Genomic DNA, 20,072 nt, shown 5'->3' on the forward strand with positions numbered 1-20,072 from the left:
TGAAGACAGTGAGTGTATTTTATTTTTCAAAGTTAGTGACAATTTTTTATGTAATAATAGTGCCGAATAATATTATGATTTCTCTTACTAAACTACACTAAGTGCGACTCTCAGTGTAGCGGTTAATGTGTTAAAATCTGTGAATGTTTAGATACAGTTTTTGGTAAGTTATTGCATAATGTTGATTTTCCACGTATTTGTGGAATAACAATGGAAACTTTATATCAACTTCTCCACTTAAAGTTAAGCTTCAATTAAAAATTTAAATCTTATATCACTTTAAAAATTCAGTTTTCTTCATACTAATGGTTTTGGAAAATTTATTTTCAATCAAAATGTAGGATTCCTTAGAAATTATATAACCTGCGTTGACTTTAGGAATTTATTTCTATTTTCCGCAATTCATTAAATACTATAATTAATAATAAAACAATTAAAAGTAGTATTGTTTCAGTATTGATATGTAATTTAAAAATAAGTTTGTTTATTATATATAGACTGACAAACTTATTTGACCCGGCGGGGGCATAAGAGCCACTAAATTATAACAGAACACTAGGGACACACTGTCAATGTCAAAAAAGTTTCATATAAGTTTAAGTTTCGTACTATATATAAGTTTCGTACTATAGCGGTTTGACATCTTTTTCTTTATACAGATGAACCTGGATATGAAACGAAAAATCTCTATAACGGAACAAATTTATTAGTCTTTAGCACCTGCATGCTGAGTGGGAGAGATTTCTGTTTACATGAGCTATAGGGTCTTTGGTCTTATCCAAGTTCGACTACGTAGCATTTTCTATGCCTAATTCTAACAGAACGAACTTCGATAGCAGCACCTCTCATTAGGTCAGTTGAATTTGTCAGACTATACATATATATATCTTAGCTCTTTAAGATGTTAATATAAATAATATTTTTAGATTTTGGAAAAGTTAGTACTATGAAAAGGTATTTGGGGTGTAAACATCTTTATTTCTTTATATTTATTAACACATCTTATGTGTATTATCTATAATTATGGTGTTTTAGGTGTGATATGAATAATCTAACAAAGGTAGCAAGATTTTTCTTTAATTATTTTAAAGTCAGAATATATAAAATGTTTTAAATATATTTATTAGGAGATAGGTAAATTAATAATTGTTTTGATTAAAAATATAAGAAATATAGGCCGAGGGAGTTACGTAGGGAAAGTTTAGAAATAGGGAGAACTTATAACCTCGTATTAAAGAATGAATATGTCCCATTAATATCAATTAACATCTATAATTTTTTGGGTGTTTAACACAATGACACCTGGCATTGGCATTATCTAATTTTTTTCAGTGAAAATCTTCATTCTTTTCAGTGCAAATCTTCTTTCAATAGTAATTAAAAACTTACAAGAGATAAATATACTGCTCTTTGCATCATTATATTAATACATAATGTGAGTGAAATTTTAAAATTCTTTATTAAATTATTTTTAGCATTTGCATAAGCGTTATATGATATTTATATAACATTATTATTATGTAAAATATAATATTGTTTATCTTAAAATTTTAATTTTACTTAACATCGTAAGGTGTCTTTAGGTGATGTAAAATAGAGAAGATTCTATTAAACCCTTCTCTCCTCTGTACATTGTATTAAATAGTTATAAAGAAGCATACACAGTAACTGTTATAATCGACTTTAAATATATTTAATTGGCTAATATATTTATTACTGCTTTATTTCGTAGTATATAAATGCAAATGAAAATGTGTATTCTGTTCTGTACATAAATTGGATATGTCCAACATCTTGTTATAGATAATTTTAAAAAGCTTTTGACAAAAACAGATTTAAAAATAATTAGACAAGACATATCTTTAATTGTAAAATATTTGACGAACAACTTATGTAGTATAAATACAACCTAGTCAGCAGGATAGAATTTGTTGTGAACCAAAGAGCTCAAAACACTTTTTTTGTTTTTTTGCATCATAATGAAATAATAAAGACAGCCTTCTCGTTAAATAGATATGTCAATATTTGTTTCATTCGTTAATCAAAATAAACTTGGTGACTGTACTCGGAAGGTTTCGTAATATTTTAATTTAATTGAAATAGTATTTTGTTTTAATAATTAAAACTGTTTATTTAAAAAAGTCAATATTTATTACAGTATAATATTTTAAAATCATAATATTTTTATAGCATACATAATGCAGACAAGGAATTGTTATTTATAATATCATATCATAACTCTTTTCAAATATCTTGGCGTCCCTAGGTCATCGGAGCGCTGCGCAGTGCCCTTCCCTCTGCATCCCACTACGCCCCAACACACCTAACATTGTGTTTTGCGCAGCGTTTCGCGCAAAGTCAAGAGTCGCCAAGATATCTAATTACATTTTTAACTTGCAAACCTGCCTGCAAGTGTTAGATTCCCGTATTTTTATATTTCAACTCTGTATCTAATGTGTAAAGTAGTTAAAAACGGCGTTTGTAGATGTTGCATAACATTTTAGTATTTAATGGTAGTGAGTTTTTTTTTTCAGATGGGACATAATTTCCATCAATAAAATGTTTTTGACATAATAGTGAGGAATTGTTGCTCCTTCATTATGTTATTAAAATTATAGCAAGGATATGTAAATTAAATTATAGCAAAAACTATCTGATAGCATAATATATAAACTGCTCTTATAGCACCCAAACGTAACGAAATATTATATCACACAGTTACTATCAAAAGGATCTGAATATTTTTGTTATGCCAAATATGGTTAATAAAATGCAAAGTATTAATAAACCTTGTTTTTTATTGTTCCCACCTACACCCCTATTTTTTTAACTAATAACATATTAACTGCGCAGAACCGAACTTTCATCATCATCAGTCATATTATGATTTGAATACGGAGTGTAAAGGTGTGAGGCAAAGTGTAGCATCTGGAACTATGCACTGTAGCAAATACTTGTATTTTTAACTATAGAGTTTAATTGTTGTATATAAAAAATTACGGATATCAAAATAATTATTTATTTAAAGTTTATAGTCAAAATTCCCTGCATAGTCTGTCTGTGATCAATGACAAGCTAGGCATTTATAAAATTTCGTTACTCTGTGAATTTCTGTTTTGTTTATGATTGGGAATGGCATTTGGCAGTTTCAATTTGTCTTTTTTTTATGTTTTACAAACAACATTTTGTGTTCAAATTCGGAAGGAATTAGGTTTCAACACTAGTTATTAATATTGTTCGTAGTGTCTGTTTTTAAAAAGATCGGAAAGTGAGCGCCGTATTTTAGGCGTTAACTTTAAGAATGGAGGAACTGCGGTCTTTTTTCAATAATCCATGTCCGTCTAATGCACAAGTAAAAAAACTTCGAGGTCCAATTACTGGTGGTAGACGAATAACTAAAGAAGATACGATAAATGATCTGAATAAACCTGAACAACATCGTCACTCTGTTCTCGCGAGCGGCACTGATTATGCGGAAGCAATTAAAAAAAAAGAAATGGAAAATTATTTGAAGGTATTCACTTATAAATAAATTAAAAATGAAATTGTTTTGACTTTGAGAGTAAGACAAAAAATGCATATTTTTAAAATTGAATACCTTTGCTAGTTGTAATGAGTAATGTGAATATACATAACATGAGTTGCTGTGCTCATGCGAAATCCATATTTATCTTTCTGTTATAACTACAATGAATACTGTCAAACTGGCAAAATCTAAATTAAAAAATTACAGCAAAGTGAAGTAAAACTTTTTTTCAGTATGAAGGTAACAGAGACACATTCCAAAGTTTTGCTGGTGGACTGGATTCGTTAGAGCAGCTATCTTCGTACAGCTATTCAATGCAGAACATTGAGGCACTTACAGAGGAAGCAATGAATGAAGTGTACAAGAAATACTCATTCCAGAGAAAGGAGGATACAAATAATTTAGCAATTAATGAATACAGACAGCAGGTGACTTGAATCTTGTTCTAATTCAAACCCATATACAAACTGACATATTAATAATTTTCGTTAAATACAAAGTACACATTTCAAACTAAAACTCGCAAATTAAAATAACAATAAATACTGCATTTGACTATAAGATAGTTATTCATATAGAACATTTTCTGTTCTAGATTTTAAGTAGCATCTCAGCTTATCCAGTGGTGATTATAGAAGGCCCAACTGGTTGTGGTAAGACAACACAAGTACCGCAATGGATTTTAGATGATTCATTTGAGAACCGTAGGCCATGCAAAATTGTTGTCACTCAGCCGAGAAGAATAGCAGCTATTTCTATTGCAAAAAGAGTTGCTCAGGAGAGAGGTTGGGATGTTAGCGGTGTAGTTGGATATCAGGTGATTCTACATTTTATTTTTTATTAGTTGATATTTTTATTACAGTATTAGGTAGCTGGCACATAAATCACTTTAAAAAAAAAAAAGAAAGTGTTAGGAAAGACTTATCCTTCAAATTAATATTGAAACACATAATAATTTGTTTTGTTTTCTGATTTACGATTTGATATTGGTATGTCCTCTTTCTATTTAAATCATATTTTAATTCTTATTTAATATACATTTCTATAATAGAATCTGTATATGTATTAAATTTTATTTTTTTATTTTCAAGGTTGCATTGGAAGCCAAAGTGTCATCCGACACTCGTATTAGTTATGTTACAACTGGTATACTTCTACAAAAACTTGGTAAAAATACATATATATAACTTTGTTTCATACATATAGGGCAATATGTTAACACAGTTTTTTCCATTATTAGTTTCAGCCAAGAATATGAATGAATATACTCATGTAATATTAGACGAAGTGCATGAGCGTGGGCAGGAAATGGATTTTCTCCTGCTTGTGGTAAAAAGACTCCTGTACACGGTATCACCACATGTGAAAGTGGTGCTCATGTCTGCTACAATCAACCGGAAGACTTTTGCGGATTACTTTATGATACCTACTCCAATGGGGTTGCAGACGGCCATATCTATTAAAGTTGTTAAGAAAGATCCCATGTTTACCGTGAAAACCTTTTATCTTAATCATCTTAATAAATTTGGATCGGTAAGTTTTATTACTGAATGAAATCATAGACAAACCACAATTTACAAAACATTTTTAAATTCCTAAATACTTGTGGTAAAACACTTTGCCACTTTCACAAAATATATATTATATATGGAATATATATGGAATTTGATGTGAATGAAAAAAAGTATATCAAATTTTATAATTCCCTTTGCAGATACTGGATAAAATTACATCATCAAAGAATGAATCACCAGGAATCCCTTCAGAAATGCATCATTTGGTGATCAAATTGATAGATGCTTTTGAACAAATTGATGAGAAGGAAGAGAACTTTGCTTGCAGATCGGAAGCTGATTTACCATCTGTTTTGATATTTTTACCTGGTATTAACGAAATTGAGGAGTTATATGATTGTTTGACAAATTCCGAATTGAGGTGAGTGAAAGTTTGATTCTGTATATGACATATTAAGATATAAAAAATTGTTTCTTAAAAGCTGAAATTAACAAATTTCAAAAGATAAAACAGCAGGAAAATGATAAGGCAATTTTTTATTTTTTAGATCAAAAATGTCAGAAAAAACAGGTACATCAAAGACGAAATGGTGGGTTCTGCCGCTGCACTCAACAATCACCGCAGACGAGCAAGTGCGTGTGTTCCAGCGTGCGCCACCCGGACAGCGCAAGATCATACTTGCCACCAACATCGCTGAGAGCTCTATCACCGTGCCTGATATCAAGTATGGTCAGTATTCAACCCATTGACCTCTATAAATGGACAAGCTATAAAACATGGTATTTTGTGCCTATTTGATTTTCGCCATCTTGGCGCTGACAGTTGCGTTTGGTAGCAGTAGTGAGGATTCAAACTGATATTAGAATGAACTAACATCAACAGATATTGACTGTTTGTACGTTTGTTTGATTGAATAAGCTCAGAAACTTTATCAATTTGGAAAATTCTTTCACTGTAGTGAAGCTACACTATCACACCTCAGGTGACATAGGCTATATTTATTACTGAGATTTTTTTTTAATTCCGCTCGGATGAAGTCGCGGACAACTGCTGTAAAGTATAATTATGTTGTTCCAGTGATCGACTACTGCCTAATGAAAGTGTTGGTGGCGGACACAGCGACCAACTTCACATCGCTGCAGTTGTCGTGGGCGGCCAAGGCCAACTGTGAACAACGCGCAGGTCGTGCAGGACGTGTGCGCGACGGACGCGTCTACCGGCTAGTCTTGGAGAGGTTTTATGTAAGGACTACTCGCTCTATATAACTTTGAACTTAATAAGTTATCAATGTGTTGCAAATTTTATCCTAAACCGTCTAGCTGTTCTGTAGTTCTGTGATAAGAAATCCATCCATTCGTCCTTCGGAGTTATAATGTTAGTAAGAATCGGCAAGCAGTGGTTCGCTTAATGTTAAATAATCACTGTCCTTGATAAAGAGGCACGCTCTAGAGCAGTGTTTCCCAAAGTGGGCGATAACGCCCCCTTGGGGGCATTTGAAACCTAGGAGGGGGCGATAAGGGGCTCAAAAAAAGGGCAGCATTGAAATTAATTAAAGTTATGAAATTGTGGGTTTTAAGTTTTAGGGCTGAATAAAAATTAGGGGACTCTGAAATATAATTGATTTTCAAAGGGTGCGGTAAAAGAAAATAAGTTTGACAATCACTACTCTAGAGACCTTAAAAATTTGAAAATACGTTTACGTGTTTTATGTTAGATCCGTGATTCTTTTTATCCACTACCTTTCCACAAGCTTAGTTTTTTTTTTTTCTATTGTCTGATAATTTAAATGTTTTAATCTAGAATGACTTGCCGGACGAGTGTCCGCCGGAGATAGTGCGGTGCCCGCTGGAGCGGCTGGTGCTGCTCGCCAAGATGTTGGACATGGGCCCGCCGAGTGACATCCTCGCGCTCGCCATGGACCCGCCAGATATGTCCAATATACACAAAACTATGTTAGTGCTCAAAGAGGTCAGTTGTTTGTCAATTTTGTTGTAATATTTAACTCAATAAGAAGTATTAAGTTAAATTACGATCCACACTTAACATTAGTAATCAATTAATTAGTGAAGGTTCTTATGATAGAAAAAAAATAAAAAATTTAGATGGATGGATAAACGGATGGGTAATGATTGTTTGAAGGTATCTCCAGAAAGGCTTAATGGATCTTAATGAAATTTGGTATATAGATATAAAACATAGTCTGGAAGGCTACATATTAAGTTTTTTTTTAATTCCGCGCAGACGAAGTCGCGTGCGACAGCTAGTATAGTAGAGATAGAATATAAAATATTTTCATACATAAAGATAAATATTTGGTTAAACAGGTGGGTGGTATGAAGAAGACAATAAACGATGAGTGGTGTGTGTCTGACGGTGACATCACATACCTGGGCCGCATCATGGCCAAGCTGCCTCTGGATGTGAGGATCTCCAAGCTGATCATGCTGGGTTACATCTACGGATGTTTCGATGAAAGTATTATAATGGGTAAGTACTTTATTATATTGTAACAAGACATGTAGTTTACTAAAAAAGAAAACGTAGGGTAGAAAAAATAGCCATCATCTTTCTTGATAATAGATCTAGCCGTTACGGAGATTACCCTGAAAAAACGCGGTCTTGCGGTCAAACATATAGACAGAACAATTAACCGTGGACAACCTGCTTATTTTTCGTTAAAACTCATAAATTTATGAATATACTAGTTGTCGACCGCGACTCCGTTTCCGTCGTATTAAAAAAAATTATTGGTCGCTTATGTGTTCTGTCACTGTTCCATATGTATGCCAAATTTCATCAAGATCCGTTTAACCATTCTGGAAATACCTTCAAACAAACATACATCCATCCATAAAAACATTCGCATTTATAATATTAGTATGCTTAACGATATTTTACAATTTTATTAAATGATAAAAAAATAATGGCCGCCATATATGGAATTTGACTTTTTTCTGTTTATATATATCGGCGTGACCATCTTATAAAAATATTTCACTGTTGAAATTAATTAAATAACTCTTGTAAATACGTTCTTACAATCGATTAATTGATTAAAACTTTTATTGTAATTTTTAGATTAATTTACAAACGATTACTAAATTCAAACACTTTATTGTAAGTCTCATGAGGGTATAAATAAGAATGTTCCGGCGGCACAGAGTCAGTCTCAGTACGACCGCCGGAGTGTTCAGAGCTCTTTAAGGAGGCAAAAACTCTGCTGAGAAATATAAAGATATTCATCAAAGGCTGCGTTTCATTTAAGGATGAGCAATGCTAAAAATGATGTTAGTGGTGCTACCACCACTGACGTTGTGTGTTTCTTAAACACTTCGGGCGGTGCTCATCCGACATATATTTTAGACGTTAAGCTGCAATAACATATAAACTTAATTTAATTAATAAAAACAACTTAGAAAAAGATAATGATTTGTAGCGGCGGCCATGTCTGTGAAGAACGTATTCAACAGTCCGTTCCGTGAGAAACTGAACGCTTACAACTCCAAGCTGACCTGGGCTGATGGATCCACCAGTGATTGTATCGCCTTCCTCAATGTTTATAAGGTACGTAGATTTCTAGATTACGTAGATATCATATTTGTAGAATAGATTACTAGCTGTCGCCCGCGACTCCGTCCGCGCGGAATTAAAAAAAAAAAACGTAATAAGTAGTCCGTGTGTTCTTCCAGACAATGTTCTACATCTGTGCCAAATTTCATCAAGATCCGTTGAGCCGTTCAGGAGATACCTTCAAACAAACATTCATCCATCCATCCATCTAAACTATCTCATTTATAATATTATGTACTAGCTTTTACCCGCGACTCCGTCCGCGCGGAATAAAAAATAGAAAACGGGGTAAAAATTATCCTATGTCTGTTTCCTGGTTCTACCTGCTGCTAGCTACCTGCCCACCAATTTTCAGTCAAATCGATTCAGCCGTTTTTGAGTTATAAATAGTGTAACTAACACGACTTTATTTTATATATATAGATATTAACCTTATCTTTGACAGCACAGATTATAAAAGTGAGCAGAGTAATTGGTTACTTGTTTTTTGTCTAAGGTGTGGAACCATCTGCGCAAGTTGAACTACTTCAAGCAGCCGGGTAGCGAGGGTCAGTGGGCGCGGCGGTTCTACGTTCAGGTGCGGGCGCTGCGGGAGCTGGACGACCTCGTGCGGGAGCTGCGTGTGCGCCTCTCGCGTGAGGGCCTCGACACCAACGCCGTGCCCTCGCCATGGGCCAAGCATGAGATCACATTGGTTCTTAAAGTAAGTTGGAAAAACTGCATCTGATAAATTAATTTGCTCAATTTTCGATGTGTTTTTTTCTAGACGTTTCTGGGTGGCGGTCACTTCGCTTTTTAGTGATACCAGGTGACCGTTCCTTTACCACTTTCTAGTATATAAAAGTAATTAAAGAGTTAATTATATGTGAAATAATTTTTAACAACAGATTCAGTAGATATTTATGTTTGTAGCAAATTACCTCAGAAGAAGACTTAAACTAGGCTTGGGGTATCTTAATATATAGTCTTTGTTTGTTGTTGATCTGATTCTGTCTTTTATGATGTGAAACATCTATAGGATCACTTGTAAACCGAATTGCTGACGTGGCGACACTTGCCGTGGCGACGGGTCGCCACGCTATACTAAGGTATACATATGTATACATACATATATTATTATTATCAGAGCTGGGCATTAACTCGTTAATCCGTTAATCGTTAATTAACGAAGTTAACATTTTGCTTAACGGATTAACTTTTAAGTTAACTTCAAAAAGTGTTAACGCTTTTGTTAACTTTCGTTAAACTCAACTTCCGTTAATAAAAGTCCGTTAATCGTTAAATTAGAAACTTTGAGACGTGCTGTCATTTTGTTTAAATTACGTGCCACGCCACGCTCGTAAGTTCAGCTATGTTGGGCGACTGTCGGCGACTCGAATGGTGAACGAACGAGTTGATAATTGATATAATATGTGAAGTTCGCGTGCAAGTGTGATGCATCAGAGCGTCCGGGAAAGACGTGACCAACAGGACAAAATCAAAAGAAGGTTCGAAGTAGTATGTTTCATTACGAGTATATAAAAGCATGAGTATGTTATAGCCCACATTCCGAACGCTCTTCGTCCCTGCAATACGCCACTTTTTGAGCAACTGTATTAAAACCCTTTTTTACTCGTGCTTTTTCTTTAGCTTTTCTAAACTTGTTTTTCCCAACTGTCAAAATAATGTCTGTTAAAAAGAATAACCAACCACGAAGTTTTTACAAAAAAAAAACCATTGAAGTTTTTATGATTCATGCAAATATTTCTAAAAAGAAGCTTCTAATTTGTTACAATATCAGATTTTATGATTTGATTCAATGAATTAGGTTAGTTTTCATTTTATTTCATCTCATTAAATTTCATTTCGATTAAAATAATCTACTGAAGACTTGGTTGTTTGGGCATAGTTCCCTTTGCCTACCCAGAATGGGTGAAGAAAACAAAAGAAATCTCTGTTTATATTCTTTTACGGTTGGCGCCATTTTCCAAACATTTTAGTTAGTTGAGTTTATTGTGTTTTTATTATTCTATTAAATTGCTTCATTTTTTCGCAACTGTCAAAAATAGTTATTTAGTACACGTGCGCAACTGTCATTACAACTTGTCTGTCTACAACTGTCAACCCTTACCTTCGGCTGCGCCTCGGCTCGGGTAGACATTTGTTGGAACTCTTTACAATGTCAGGTTTTCCGCACTCGTAATAAAATATACTATAATGCATTCATATCTGTCTCTAATACTAATGTGTACATTCTATAAATGTATAGTCAAATTACTATTTTAAACAAGTGTCGCCACATAAGTGTGAAATTAGTATGTATAATTTTGGTATGGTTAACTGTTAACGATTAACTTTAACTTGCGTTAAATTTTCGAGAATTTAACGCTTTAACGATTAACGAAGTTAATTTTTTAATTAACGAATTAACGATTAACGAAGTTAACTTTTCGATTAACTGTGCCCACCTGTGATTATTATCATTATCATCATTATTATTATTTATTTAATTATAATATTTAATATTTTATGCATATTACTTGTACACACACGATGTTACACATCTGCCAGGCGTCCCATGACGGCTCACAAGTTTTTTTTATTTTATTATTATTATTTTTTTTTTGTAAAGGGCCAGCTGGAAATAGCGCGGGGACAGTTTGGTCTGTCTCTGCTTCGCTCAGCTGGTTTCCTTTTGCCACGCTATTGTACCAAGTGTGTGCCTAGTGTGTGTTTATGTTTTGTAATCTTTGTGTGGCAACAAATGTTGTTTCTTTCTTTAAATTAGTGACAATTAATTCGTTTGTCTCCAGCTGATAATCGCGGGTGCATTCTACCCACAATACTTTGTGCACGCGTCTACTGACGAGTGCCGTGAGCGCGAGGCTGTGCGTGTACTGGGCGGCCTCAACCCGCGCCGCTCTCTCTACTTCACTGGCTGGCCTACACACCAGCCCCTCGCACCATACGCACCTGCCATCCGCAACACTGTACGCCGTCTACTCGGTGACGACCCCAGGGTCAGCTTTGATGTCGGCAGTAGGTACGCTGTAACACAAAAAAAAAACAGTTACTACCTTTTGAATAGATATCATTTTTTTGGGTTCCGTACCTGGAAAGGAAAAATGGAACCCTTATAGGAGCAATTTTTTGTCAGTCCGTCTGTTTGTCTGTCAAGACACTTTTTCTCAGCAACGCGTGGAGGTATTAAGCTGAAATTTATATCAAATGCGTTGCAGAAAAGTGATTTTTTTTTAATTTGAAATTCAATGTGGTAAGGTCAAACAAGCATCTTTAGCCCAGTGACAGAGGCGCAGCTATCACAATATGTATAAAAGTACCTATTTTAGCTCAGAAAATGCTATTAAAGAAAATATAACAGTAAAACAAGGATCTTGTGACACTCTTTTGATATTAACAGAGTGGCGCTAGTTAACTGTCATAATTTAATTTGACTTTGCCAGGTCAGATATCCATGTCGGTCTATAACAATGCGCAGCTGTGCTTTTTGAATTTAATGTCAAAATCATTACTAATTCATTAATCATTCGTCAATCAATCAATCGTCAACCATTCACTAAATCATTCAATTTAAAATGTCTTATTTGCAGGAAAATATTCCTAACATTCTCTGATGGAAGTGATGAAACTAAATCCACTGAAAAAACTGGGGTGAGTTTGATGTGTTCTTTAACTGTTAATATTAATAGGCAAAAAATAAGGGTTTTTATGTCGGAAAAAATCCAATTTTGTTGTATAATACAGGATCCTACAATTCCCGGGCAAGTGGTCCTCCCTGTATACAAAGCTGTCAAGGCACGACAAATACGAACCGACTTTCGTATACCTCTTTTGCCGTAAGTTTTTACATTTATATTAATTCAAAATGTTATATGGCAATATGTTTAAATTGAACAAAACATTAATTATATCCCTCTAAACAAAAAGTGTAAACTTACATTTGCTATAGCCCACGATTCCGTCCACGCGGAATTTTAAAAAAAACTTAATAAGTAGCCTATGTGTTCTTCCAGGCGATGTTTTACATCTGTATAAAATTTCATCAAGATCCATTCAGCCGTTCTGGAGACTTCTAACTAACATCCATCCATCCATCCATGTAAACTTTCACATTTATAATGCTACTAGATGTCGCCCGCGACTCCGTCCGCGAGGGATTAACGATAACTTTATTTGTACCCTATATGTTCTAGGTTTTGCTCTACATCGATGCCAAATTTCATCCAGATTCTTTGAGTCATTCCGGAGATGATAAGATGGATGGATGTTTGTTTGAAGGTTCAAACAAACATCCATACATCTATACGTCTAAAAATTCGCATTTATAATACTAGTATGAAGTATTATAATAATATTGTAAAGGGAAAAGATTTGATTGTTTGTTTGTATTGACTAGACTCTGAAACTACTGAACTGATTTGAAAAATTATTTTAGTGTTTGAAAGCTACACTATTCCTAGGTGTTATTTGCATTTTTTTTTTTTAGATTGGCAAGATTTATTCGGTTATTACTACGAACTAATTTGTTTATTTCTTGTGTTTGTGTATTTTAGTATAGAAAAAGCTAATGAATTGGCAGCGGCTCACGAGAGAGCCAACACGATCATAGACTTGGACAAGATGGTGCCGCGACTACCGGAAATTGATGACACACACTTCCCTCTCAAACTGTCGCAAGTAATGTCACTTTATTATCTATATCTATATATATAAATAAAAATGGAGTGTCTATATGTTATATTGAAAAAAAAACATATTTCGTACACAAGTCCATTGCTCACATGCATAATAAGGATCCATTTTTTTAAATTTTTGTTTGTCTGTCTGTTAGTGAGGTTGCGTTTGCTTCGGGTAATTTCCAGATCCGCTTTACCTATTATGTTGGGACTTTAGCGGGAAGGTAGCTGATGCACGCGGGTATATTATAGGCTATTTTTTTAATTACGCGCTGCTTATTAAGACAGAAAGACTTAACGAACTACTAAATAGGTGGGCCCAAAAGGAAATGTGAGGGAAAAAAAAGAAAAGATGGGTCGATGATATCACAATAACTGCTGGAACAAGTTGGATGAATTTGACCAAGGACAGAGAAAGATGGAAGAGGATGGAGGAGGCTTCTACCCAATAAGGGGCCACATAACAAAGAAAAGATGAAAACTAGTTTATATCTGTTTTATATTTATTGCATTGTTAAGTGGAAAATAAAGCTTAAATAAATAAATTAATTAATTAATTAAGACACATAAATTGTTACAGTACATATCTGTGAGCAAGTTCTGGGTGCAGTACGACGATGAGTCTACTGTTGCGGAGCTGCGTGAGATAGAGGCGGCGCTGAACCGCGGCACATTGCTGGCCAGCGCTGGTGGTGAGAAACCTGGCGTACTTCGCGCAGCACCATACGTTAGTGCAGCCGGTACCGCATTCTACCGCGCTAGGATTGTAAACACACTACCCAGGGATATGCTAGAGGTGAGCTTGTACAATTTAACACCATTTTTTGTGTTAATATGAACTTACTACGCCAAAGCACGGTTATAAATGTGTTAATTTCTCTTAAAAATCTGCTTTTTTTTATATATAGATCAAGTCTCGGTCTTTTAGACGAAGCATAAGATATTTCAGGTTTATAAAAGTCACATAATTCCAGTCCTGAGAACGAACCCAGCGCTGGATTATAACTGGATAAATGTAAACCCCCGCTAAAACCAACACATTGCATTCCAAATATATGTTTACATTCCAGTTATAAACTAACGTTAAATTCAATCGCTGGATTAGAATAAAATAAACTGAACGTGAAGTAGATGACACATTACCGGCTTTAGAGATGACGTAAGCTAAAATATCCCTTAAAAGCAATAGAAATAAGGTCTTGTATTGCAGGTGTTGTACATCGATTACGGCAGCTACGGTCGTGTGAGTACATGCAGCGTGCGCGAGCTGCCTGCGGGCGTGTGCAGTAACACGCCGCCGTTGGCCATGCGATGTTCGCTGACGGGAGTTGCGCCTGCGCCGCTTCTGGATCACCACGCGCACTGGACACCGGCAGCAGACCATCTCTTCACAACGCTCATCACACGCGGACGACTGCTCGGCAAGGTATTAACAACCAGTGTAATTAGATCTCTGTAAGGATACGGCTGAAGGAAGTTCATACTGTAATTTTTTTTTTGATTCAATGAGAGATGGCGATACATTTTTATACAGTATATGTACGTTTGGGTTTACGGACATTGTTTTGCGAATCAAAATATGTTTTTTTTTTTTTAATTAGTTATGAATTGTTTAACAAAACTATATGTGTACAGGTGTATTCGGTAGTGAATGGCGTAGTATCGATAGAGTTATTCGCAGAGCACGGCAAGACAAGCGTAAACAAAGCACTCTTAGACAAAGGACTCGCTGTACCTTGTGAGGAAAGTTATGAATCTAAGGTAATTATTTAAAATATAATAGCTTAAGTTAGAACTGCGTTACGTATATTAATACTAATATTATAAATGTGAATGTTTAGATGGATGGATGTTTATTTGATGGTATCTCCTAAATAGCTCAACGGATCTTGACAAAATTTGACACAGATGTAGAACATAGTCTGGAAGAATACATACTTATTACGTTTTTTTTAATTCTGCGCGGACGGAGTCGCGGGCTACAGCTAGTAGTATTATAAAGAGGAAATGTTTGATTGTTTGTTTACATTGAATAATTTATTATCTAATAAAACGATTTGAAAAATTCTTTCACTGTTGGAAGCTACACTACACCTGTTATAAGATATATTTATTACTAGATTTTTTAATTCCGCACGGACAAAGTCGCCGGTAATTACTAGTCCTTAATAAATAATAATAATAATAATAATTCTTGATGTTTTTGTACAAGTTTGAATATTCTTTGACCGTTGAGCTATTGGTAAATGATCCAAATGGGTTTAGAAGTACTTTAGTTACCACATAAGCGATTAAATCTTTCTACAAATTTTTTATTTCTTCCCTAACAGTTAAATCACGACGTAAGAGAGATGGCAAATGGTTTGAACATGGTTCAGAAGCGGGCTTACAATAAAGAACAGATTGAAGCCGCGTTTTATCATATGAATGAAATAGACCCACCCAATTACAAAGAATGTGATACTGATGTCTGCTTGAAAGGACCCTTCAGGTATTACTTGCTGGTACATTTGTATAATAACTTGTACAAAATTATTCTCTTGGAAATAATTAATTGTATAAACTCATAAGTTTTAAACTTAAATCTTATAATGTAGGTTTAAGTTTTTTTCTTACTTTAAAAACTCGAATGGATCAACGAATAATAGCTAATGCAGTTTGTTCATATTGAAAATATCGATGGTTTCTATTTCAATTTTAATATTAAAATTTATTTACCACTTATAGTTCAAATAAGCTTATTAATAAGTAAAGATAAGTTACCTGGGACGAGAGGTACTGCTATTGCAGTTCGTTTTGTAATTTATTTAAAACCTCCTTAGATATAAAAATTACTAAAAAAAACATGACAAGATAGCAGCAAAGAAAAGGATTTTGTGATATATTTTTTAACGTTACAGGAGGGCGCTAGTGACCTATCTAAAATTAGTTTGACTTTGACCGGGTCAGATAAATTTGTTGATCTTTATATCATTTTTTTTAAATGTAAATGAAACAATTGTATATTGTTAGTAATTAGATTTATTTTATAAAACTGTGCAGTCCATTGGAAATCAGCGTACACAATCTGATGTACGCAGGTCGGGAGAAACAGGTTAACATCGAGTGGAATTCTGTCAACTCTGTACTGTTAGATACTGAGCCGCAGGAGATTTATGAAAGGTATTTATATATTTAATTTATATTTACTGAAAAGCAATAAACTATATCAGTAAAGATTTTTTTATGTGAACAAAAGAATCAATTTGCATTGTAAAATAAATCATGGATATATGTTTAATAAGGTCTTTGTAATTTTTTTTAAATTTTTGATAGGTTATTGGTAGCCGCCCAAGTGGGTCAGAACGAGATGGGTAGCACGCTAACCTTGCACCATACAACCCTGATGCCGAACATACCTGGCCTGCCCGCTATCATAGCATTGCTCTTTTGTCCTGCGTAAGTACTTTTTAATATTACACTAGTGGTCGCCCGCGACTTCGTCCGCATATAAAATAGTTTATAATATTGTTACGAACGTACAAAGTCACGTGAAACCCTCTACTCAACACTAGATGGCGTTAGAGGTACTGTTGTGAAATTATAAAACTGGAAGTATCTCGAAAACCGCGGCGCGCGAGCGTGAGAAATGAGTCATCTTTCCGGAATCGTCCAAACCGGTCGATGACGTTCGCGCCTTTTGGAAACGTTCCAGAAAGGAACTTTCTGGAATGGTCTGGGGCTCGACTCGGCCTATATAAATAGCCGCAGAGACGCGAGCGAGTCAGTTCAGTTTGAGCTACCTTCGAGGCAACTTCGGAGCGACAACCAGCGATACAAGGGAAACCTACTACTTGGCTACGACCTAGGACATCGTCAGTGCTCAGTGTTTGGACCTAGTGCTTTGTGTTTGACCTAGTGCTTTGTGTTGGACCTAGTGTTAATTGAATAAAGTCTTCAAAAGAGTCAGCAGGTTTTTCTCTCCAAATCCATCGAACCCTAGCACGTAACAATATGCTCACACACTCATCAAGATAAGTCCAACAGTTTTGGAGATTACCCGGAACGTACTCAGCTTACGTACAGACAGACAGTAAGAAATCTAAAAAAAATAATGGAGACGAATTATGATTTTTTTTTTCGTTATTGCATCAAGACACTCCCTTTTTATAAATAAGTCTAGATGTTCATTATATTTATCGTGTAACGTCCATTGAAAGATATAAGTAATCGTTTACAGCGCTGAGTTGAGACGCGACGAGCGCTGCACGCGCTATGTGAGCACGCTGTGCGGGCTGGGCAGTCATGACGACGGCCGCCCGTACTTCCCCGAGCATGACATACTTGTCAATATTGACGTCGATCTGGATGTCGATGACATCGGCTTGGTGAGATGTCACATTTGATTAAGTACACTTGTTTTAGTAAAATTTAGGAAATGTTTCATAGTTTGAAGTAACATTAACTCTTGAAGAAACACGTGATAAACAAAGATTTTTCACTTTTCTAGTTCATTAATTCACATCCGGCTCGAAGGACTACTTTTTTGTGAGATAAAGTTAATTAAAACTGAAAATAAACTCACGGCACGACGTTAGGTGTTTGCAGACTTGTTGATTGTTTTCAAAGCGGCCGCGACTGCTTCGTTGGTTGACGACAAGGAGATTTGTTAAAACGCCGACTCGTGGCAATTTAGATGAACATACACAGAGAAACAGAAAGAGAGATTGAGAGAGAGTATTTTTATGTAATCTTGACATAACTTGTGTAATTTGTAGATCAACCACGTGCGGCACTTGATGGACTACATGATGTTCTGCAGCGAGGGGCAGGACACGCCCACCGCTGATGACGAGTTCCATCCTAAAGTACCTAAGTTCATACGAGAAGATATCATGAAGTGAGTACTATCCGTAACCCAGAGGAGTAAACAGATATTGCGAATTTCAATTTGGCACAGCTCAGGATATGCTTCTCGTCTATTCTTATTTACTTTTACCCTACAAGTCCATTACAGTGGATATTTCATACTCTTTGGCAAAATCGAGACTACAATACAAAAGTGTGTCTAAGGCCTAGGCATCCTTATTTATGGTAGGCTATTAACTCCTCAGTTAGGTTATGTTTGAGGTGATGACTTGTATGTCAGGTTGCTGCGCAAGCGACGGAAGCACCGAGAGCCATGCTGCGTGGCTAACGCGTGGCGCTGGCGGTCAGCGGACGAGAGCGAGCTGCTGGAGATCAGCGTGCCCGGCATGGCGGAGCGCGCGCTCGTCTTCTCCTTGCATCGCCCGCTGGAGCTGCACGCCACACCCCGCACTGACCTGCTGCGGCTGCACGCCGCCAACCAGGCCCTGTACCACATGCTCGCCAGGTCTTCTCCAAACAGTTTTTCTTCTGCTTCCAAACAGTTTTTAATGAGCGACATCACGTCGCTCTCTTCTTCACCCCTAGTTTGTAGAAAAGTCGTTGACTGCTATGTCATATTTACATCAAATCTATATGACATTTTATAAGGTTTCTAAAACAGAAGTGAATACAGATTAAAAATATTCTAGATTAAATAATAATAAAATTTAATGAAAGACTAAACTTACAATAAAATGTCTAAGAGTACGATATGACTACATTTAATGACTAGACTACAGTAAATACAATTACAAGTACGCATAAAATGATTAGGGTATGATGAGGGTATTTTTGTTCCTATCACTTTGTATTCCTCTATGAGCATTCACATAACGTCTTTTCAGTAGTAATTTTATAGGTCACTTGTTAGATAAAATTCAAATTTCGTCATTTAAATTTTTCATAACTAGGCGTAGTTTTCTGAGAACAAAATCCCCGTTAAAACATAATGTTATTTCTGTTTTTTTCAAAGATAATGACAGTGATAACAATATGTTTAATATCGAGATTTTCCTCTCAGAAACTAACGGTAAGTGCGATCACTGCAAACATCAAGATAAAAATGGTCGAAATTAATGAGTTCAAAGTTGTAAATTTTTCATTAGTCTACATTTTCATAAAACTTTATTTACATAATTTTTAGTCAATGATCCAACTCTATAGCCCTTTCCTAGACGCTACTAAAACAAATCTCTTATTAGAGTAGAGACTTTTTTTCATATTTGATACCCTATAAAACCTTCTATGATGACCATCAGGACATCGTCGTCGTCCAGTCAGGAGCTGACGTGCGAGTTGTGCAACACGGGCCCTCTGCCCGCGCCCGCCATGCGCATACATCTCTACTCCAACATGCACCTGGAGAAGGAGGACGACCTGCGAGATGTGCAGTCCTAAACACCCTGACTCCTGGCTTCAGAACTCCTGTTACTTCAGCTGTTAATATGTGTATTTTCTAGTGTGACAGTGTCCGAATACTTGTGTAAAAACATATTGTAATTTAGAGCATTCTCTTTGAGTAATCACAGATAAGAATGTCTTTGTAGAGTTTTACGATTAATATCAGAGCCGGTGAGAGGCGTTGCGATCAGTTCTGGCATTAAACCTGTAAAACCTACATGGGCATAGAAAGTGACATAAAGAAAATGACTTCACAGGTGCAAAAATGATCGACGTGACACTTTTTGACGTTGACACGCCCTCCTGTCTGTCCTGTCTAGTGAGCTTTTATAATCGACTTAGACTTATTCCCACCGTGTCAGATATTCTTGTCGGTCTATTGATAATAAGTCAGTCATTATTATAGGTCGTATTGCAACTTATTTTTCCCGTGTTATTAAAAGTACAAATTTTACATTTTTTTTGCAGAGCGACAAAAGAAAAAGTTTATGTAATAT

At 35.4% G+C, this 20,072-nt stretch overlaps 1 protein-coding gene across 1 annotated transcript; it reads left to right on the forward strand.

Moving 5' to 3' along the window:
• The first annotated feature begins 2,985 nt into the window (after nucleotides 1-2,985).
• LOC106721653 (probable ATP-dependent RNA helicase spindle-E) lies at nucleotides 2,986-20,072 on the forward strand. Its single transcript, XM_045681770.1, has 26 exons — nucleotides 2,986-3,514; nucleotides 3,760-3,954; nucleotides 4,122-4,343; nucleotides 4,618-4,693; nucleotides 4,767-5,059; nucleotides 5,241-5,461; nucleotides 5,589-5,770; nucleotides 6,119-6,282; nucleotides 6,842-7,009; nucleotides 7,366-7,528; nucleotides 8,478-8,605; nucleotides 9,108-9,314; nucleotides 11,404-11,633; nucleotides 12,202-12,262; nucleotides 12,356-12,447; nucleotides 13,165-13,288; nucleotides 13,868-14,083; nucleotides 14,498-14,713; nucleotides 14,923-15,048; nucleotides 15,618-15,778; nucleotides 16,330-16,449; nucleotides 16,603-16,725; nucleotides 17,507-17,654; nucleotides 18,045-18,166; nucleotides 18,416-18,640; nucleotides 19,434-20,072. The coding sequence occupies exons 1-26, from the start codon at nucleotides 3,302-3,304 to the stop codon at nucleotides 19,570-19,572; spliced, it is 4,335 nt and encodes a 1,444-aa protein (XP_045537726.1). The 5' UTR covers nucleotides 2,986-3,301; the 3' UTR covers nucleotides 19,573-20,072.

Source organism: Papilio machaon, chromosome 17 (genome assembly GCF_912999745.1).
Source record: "Papilio machaon chromosome 17, ilPapMach1.1, whole genome shotgun sequence".
In the NCBI taxonomy this organism is placed as follows: Eukaryota; Metazoa; Arthropoda; class Insecta; order Lepidoptera; family Papilionidae; genus Papilio; species Papilio machaon.

What these genes read in the sequence shown, in the direction of transcription:
- LOC106721653 (XM_045681770.1), top strand. Translation starts at nt 3,302, where the DNA reads ATGGAGGAACTGCGGTCTTTTTTCAATAATCCATGTCCGTCTAATGCA. An exon ending in TATACTTCTACAAAAACTTG is followed by an intron (nt 4,694 to 4,766) that starts GTAAAAATACAT and finishes TTCCATTATTAG; the next exon opens with TTTCAGCCAAGAATATGAAT. An exon ending in CTGTACCACATGCTCGCCAG is followed by an intron (nt 18,641 to 19,433) that starts GTCTTCTCCAAA and finishes GATGACCATCAG; the next exon opens with GACATCGTCGTCGTCCAGTC.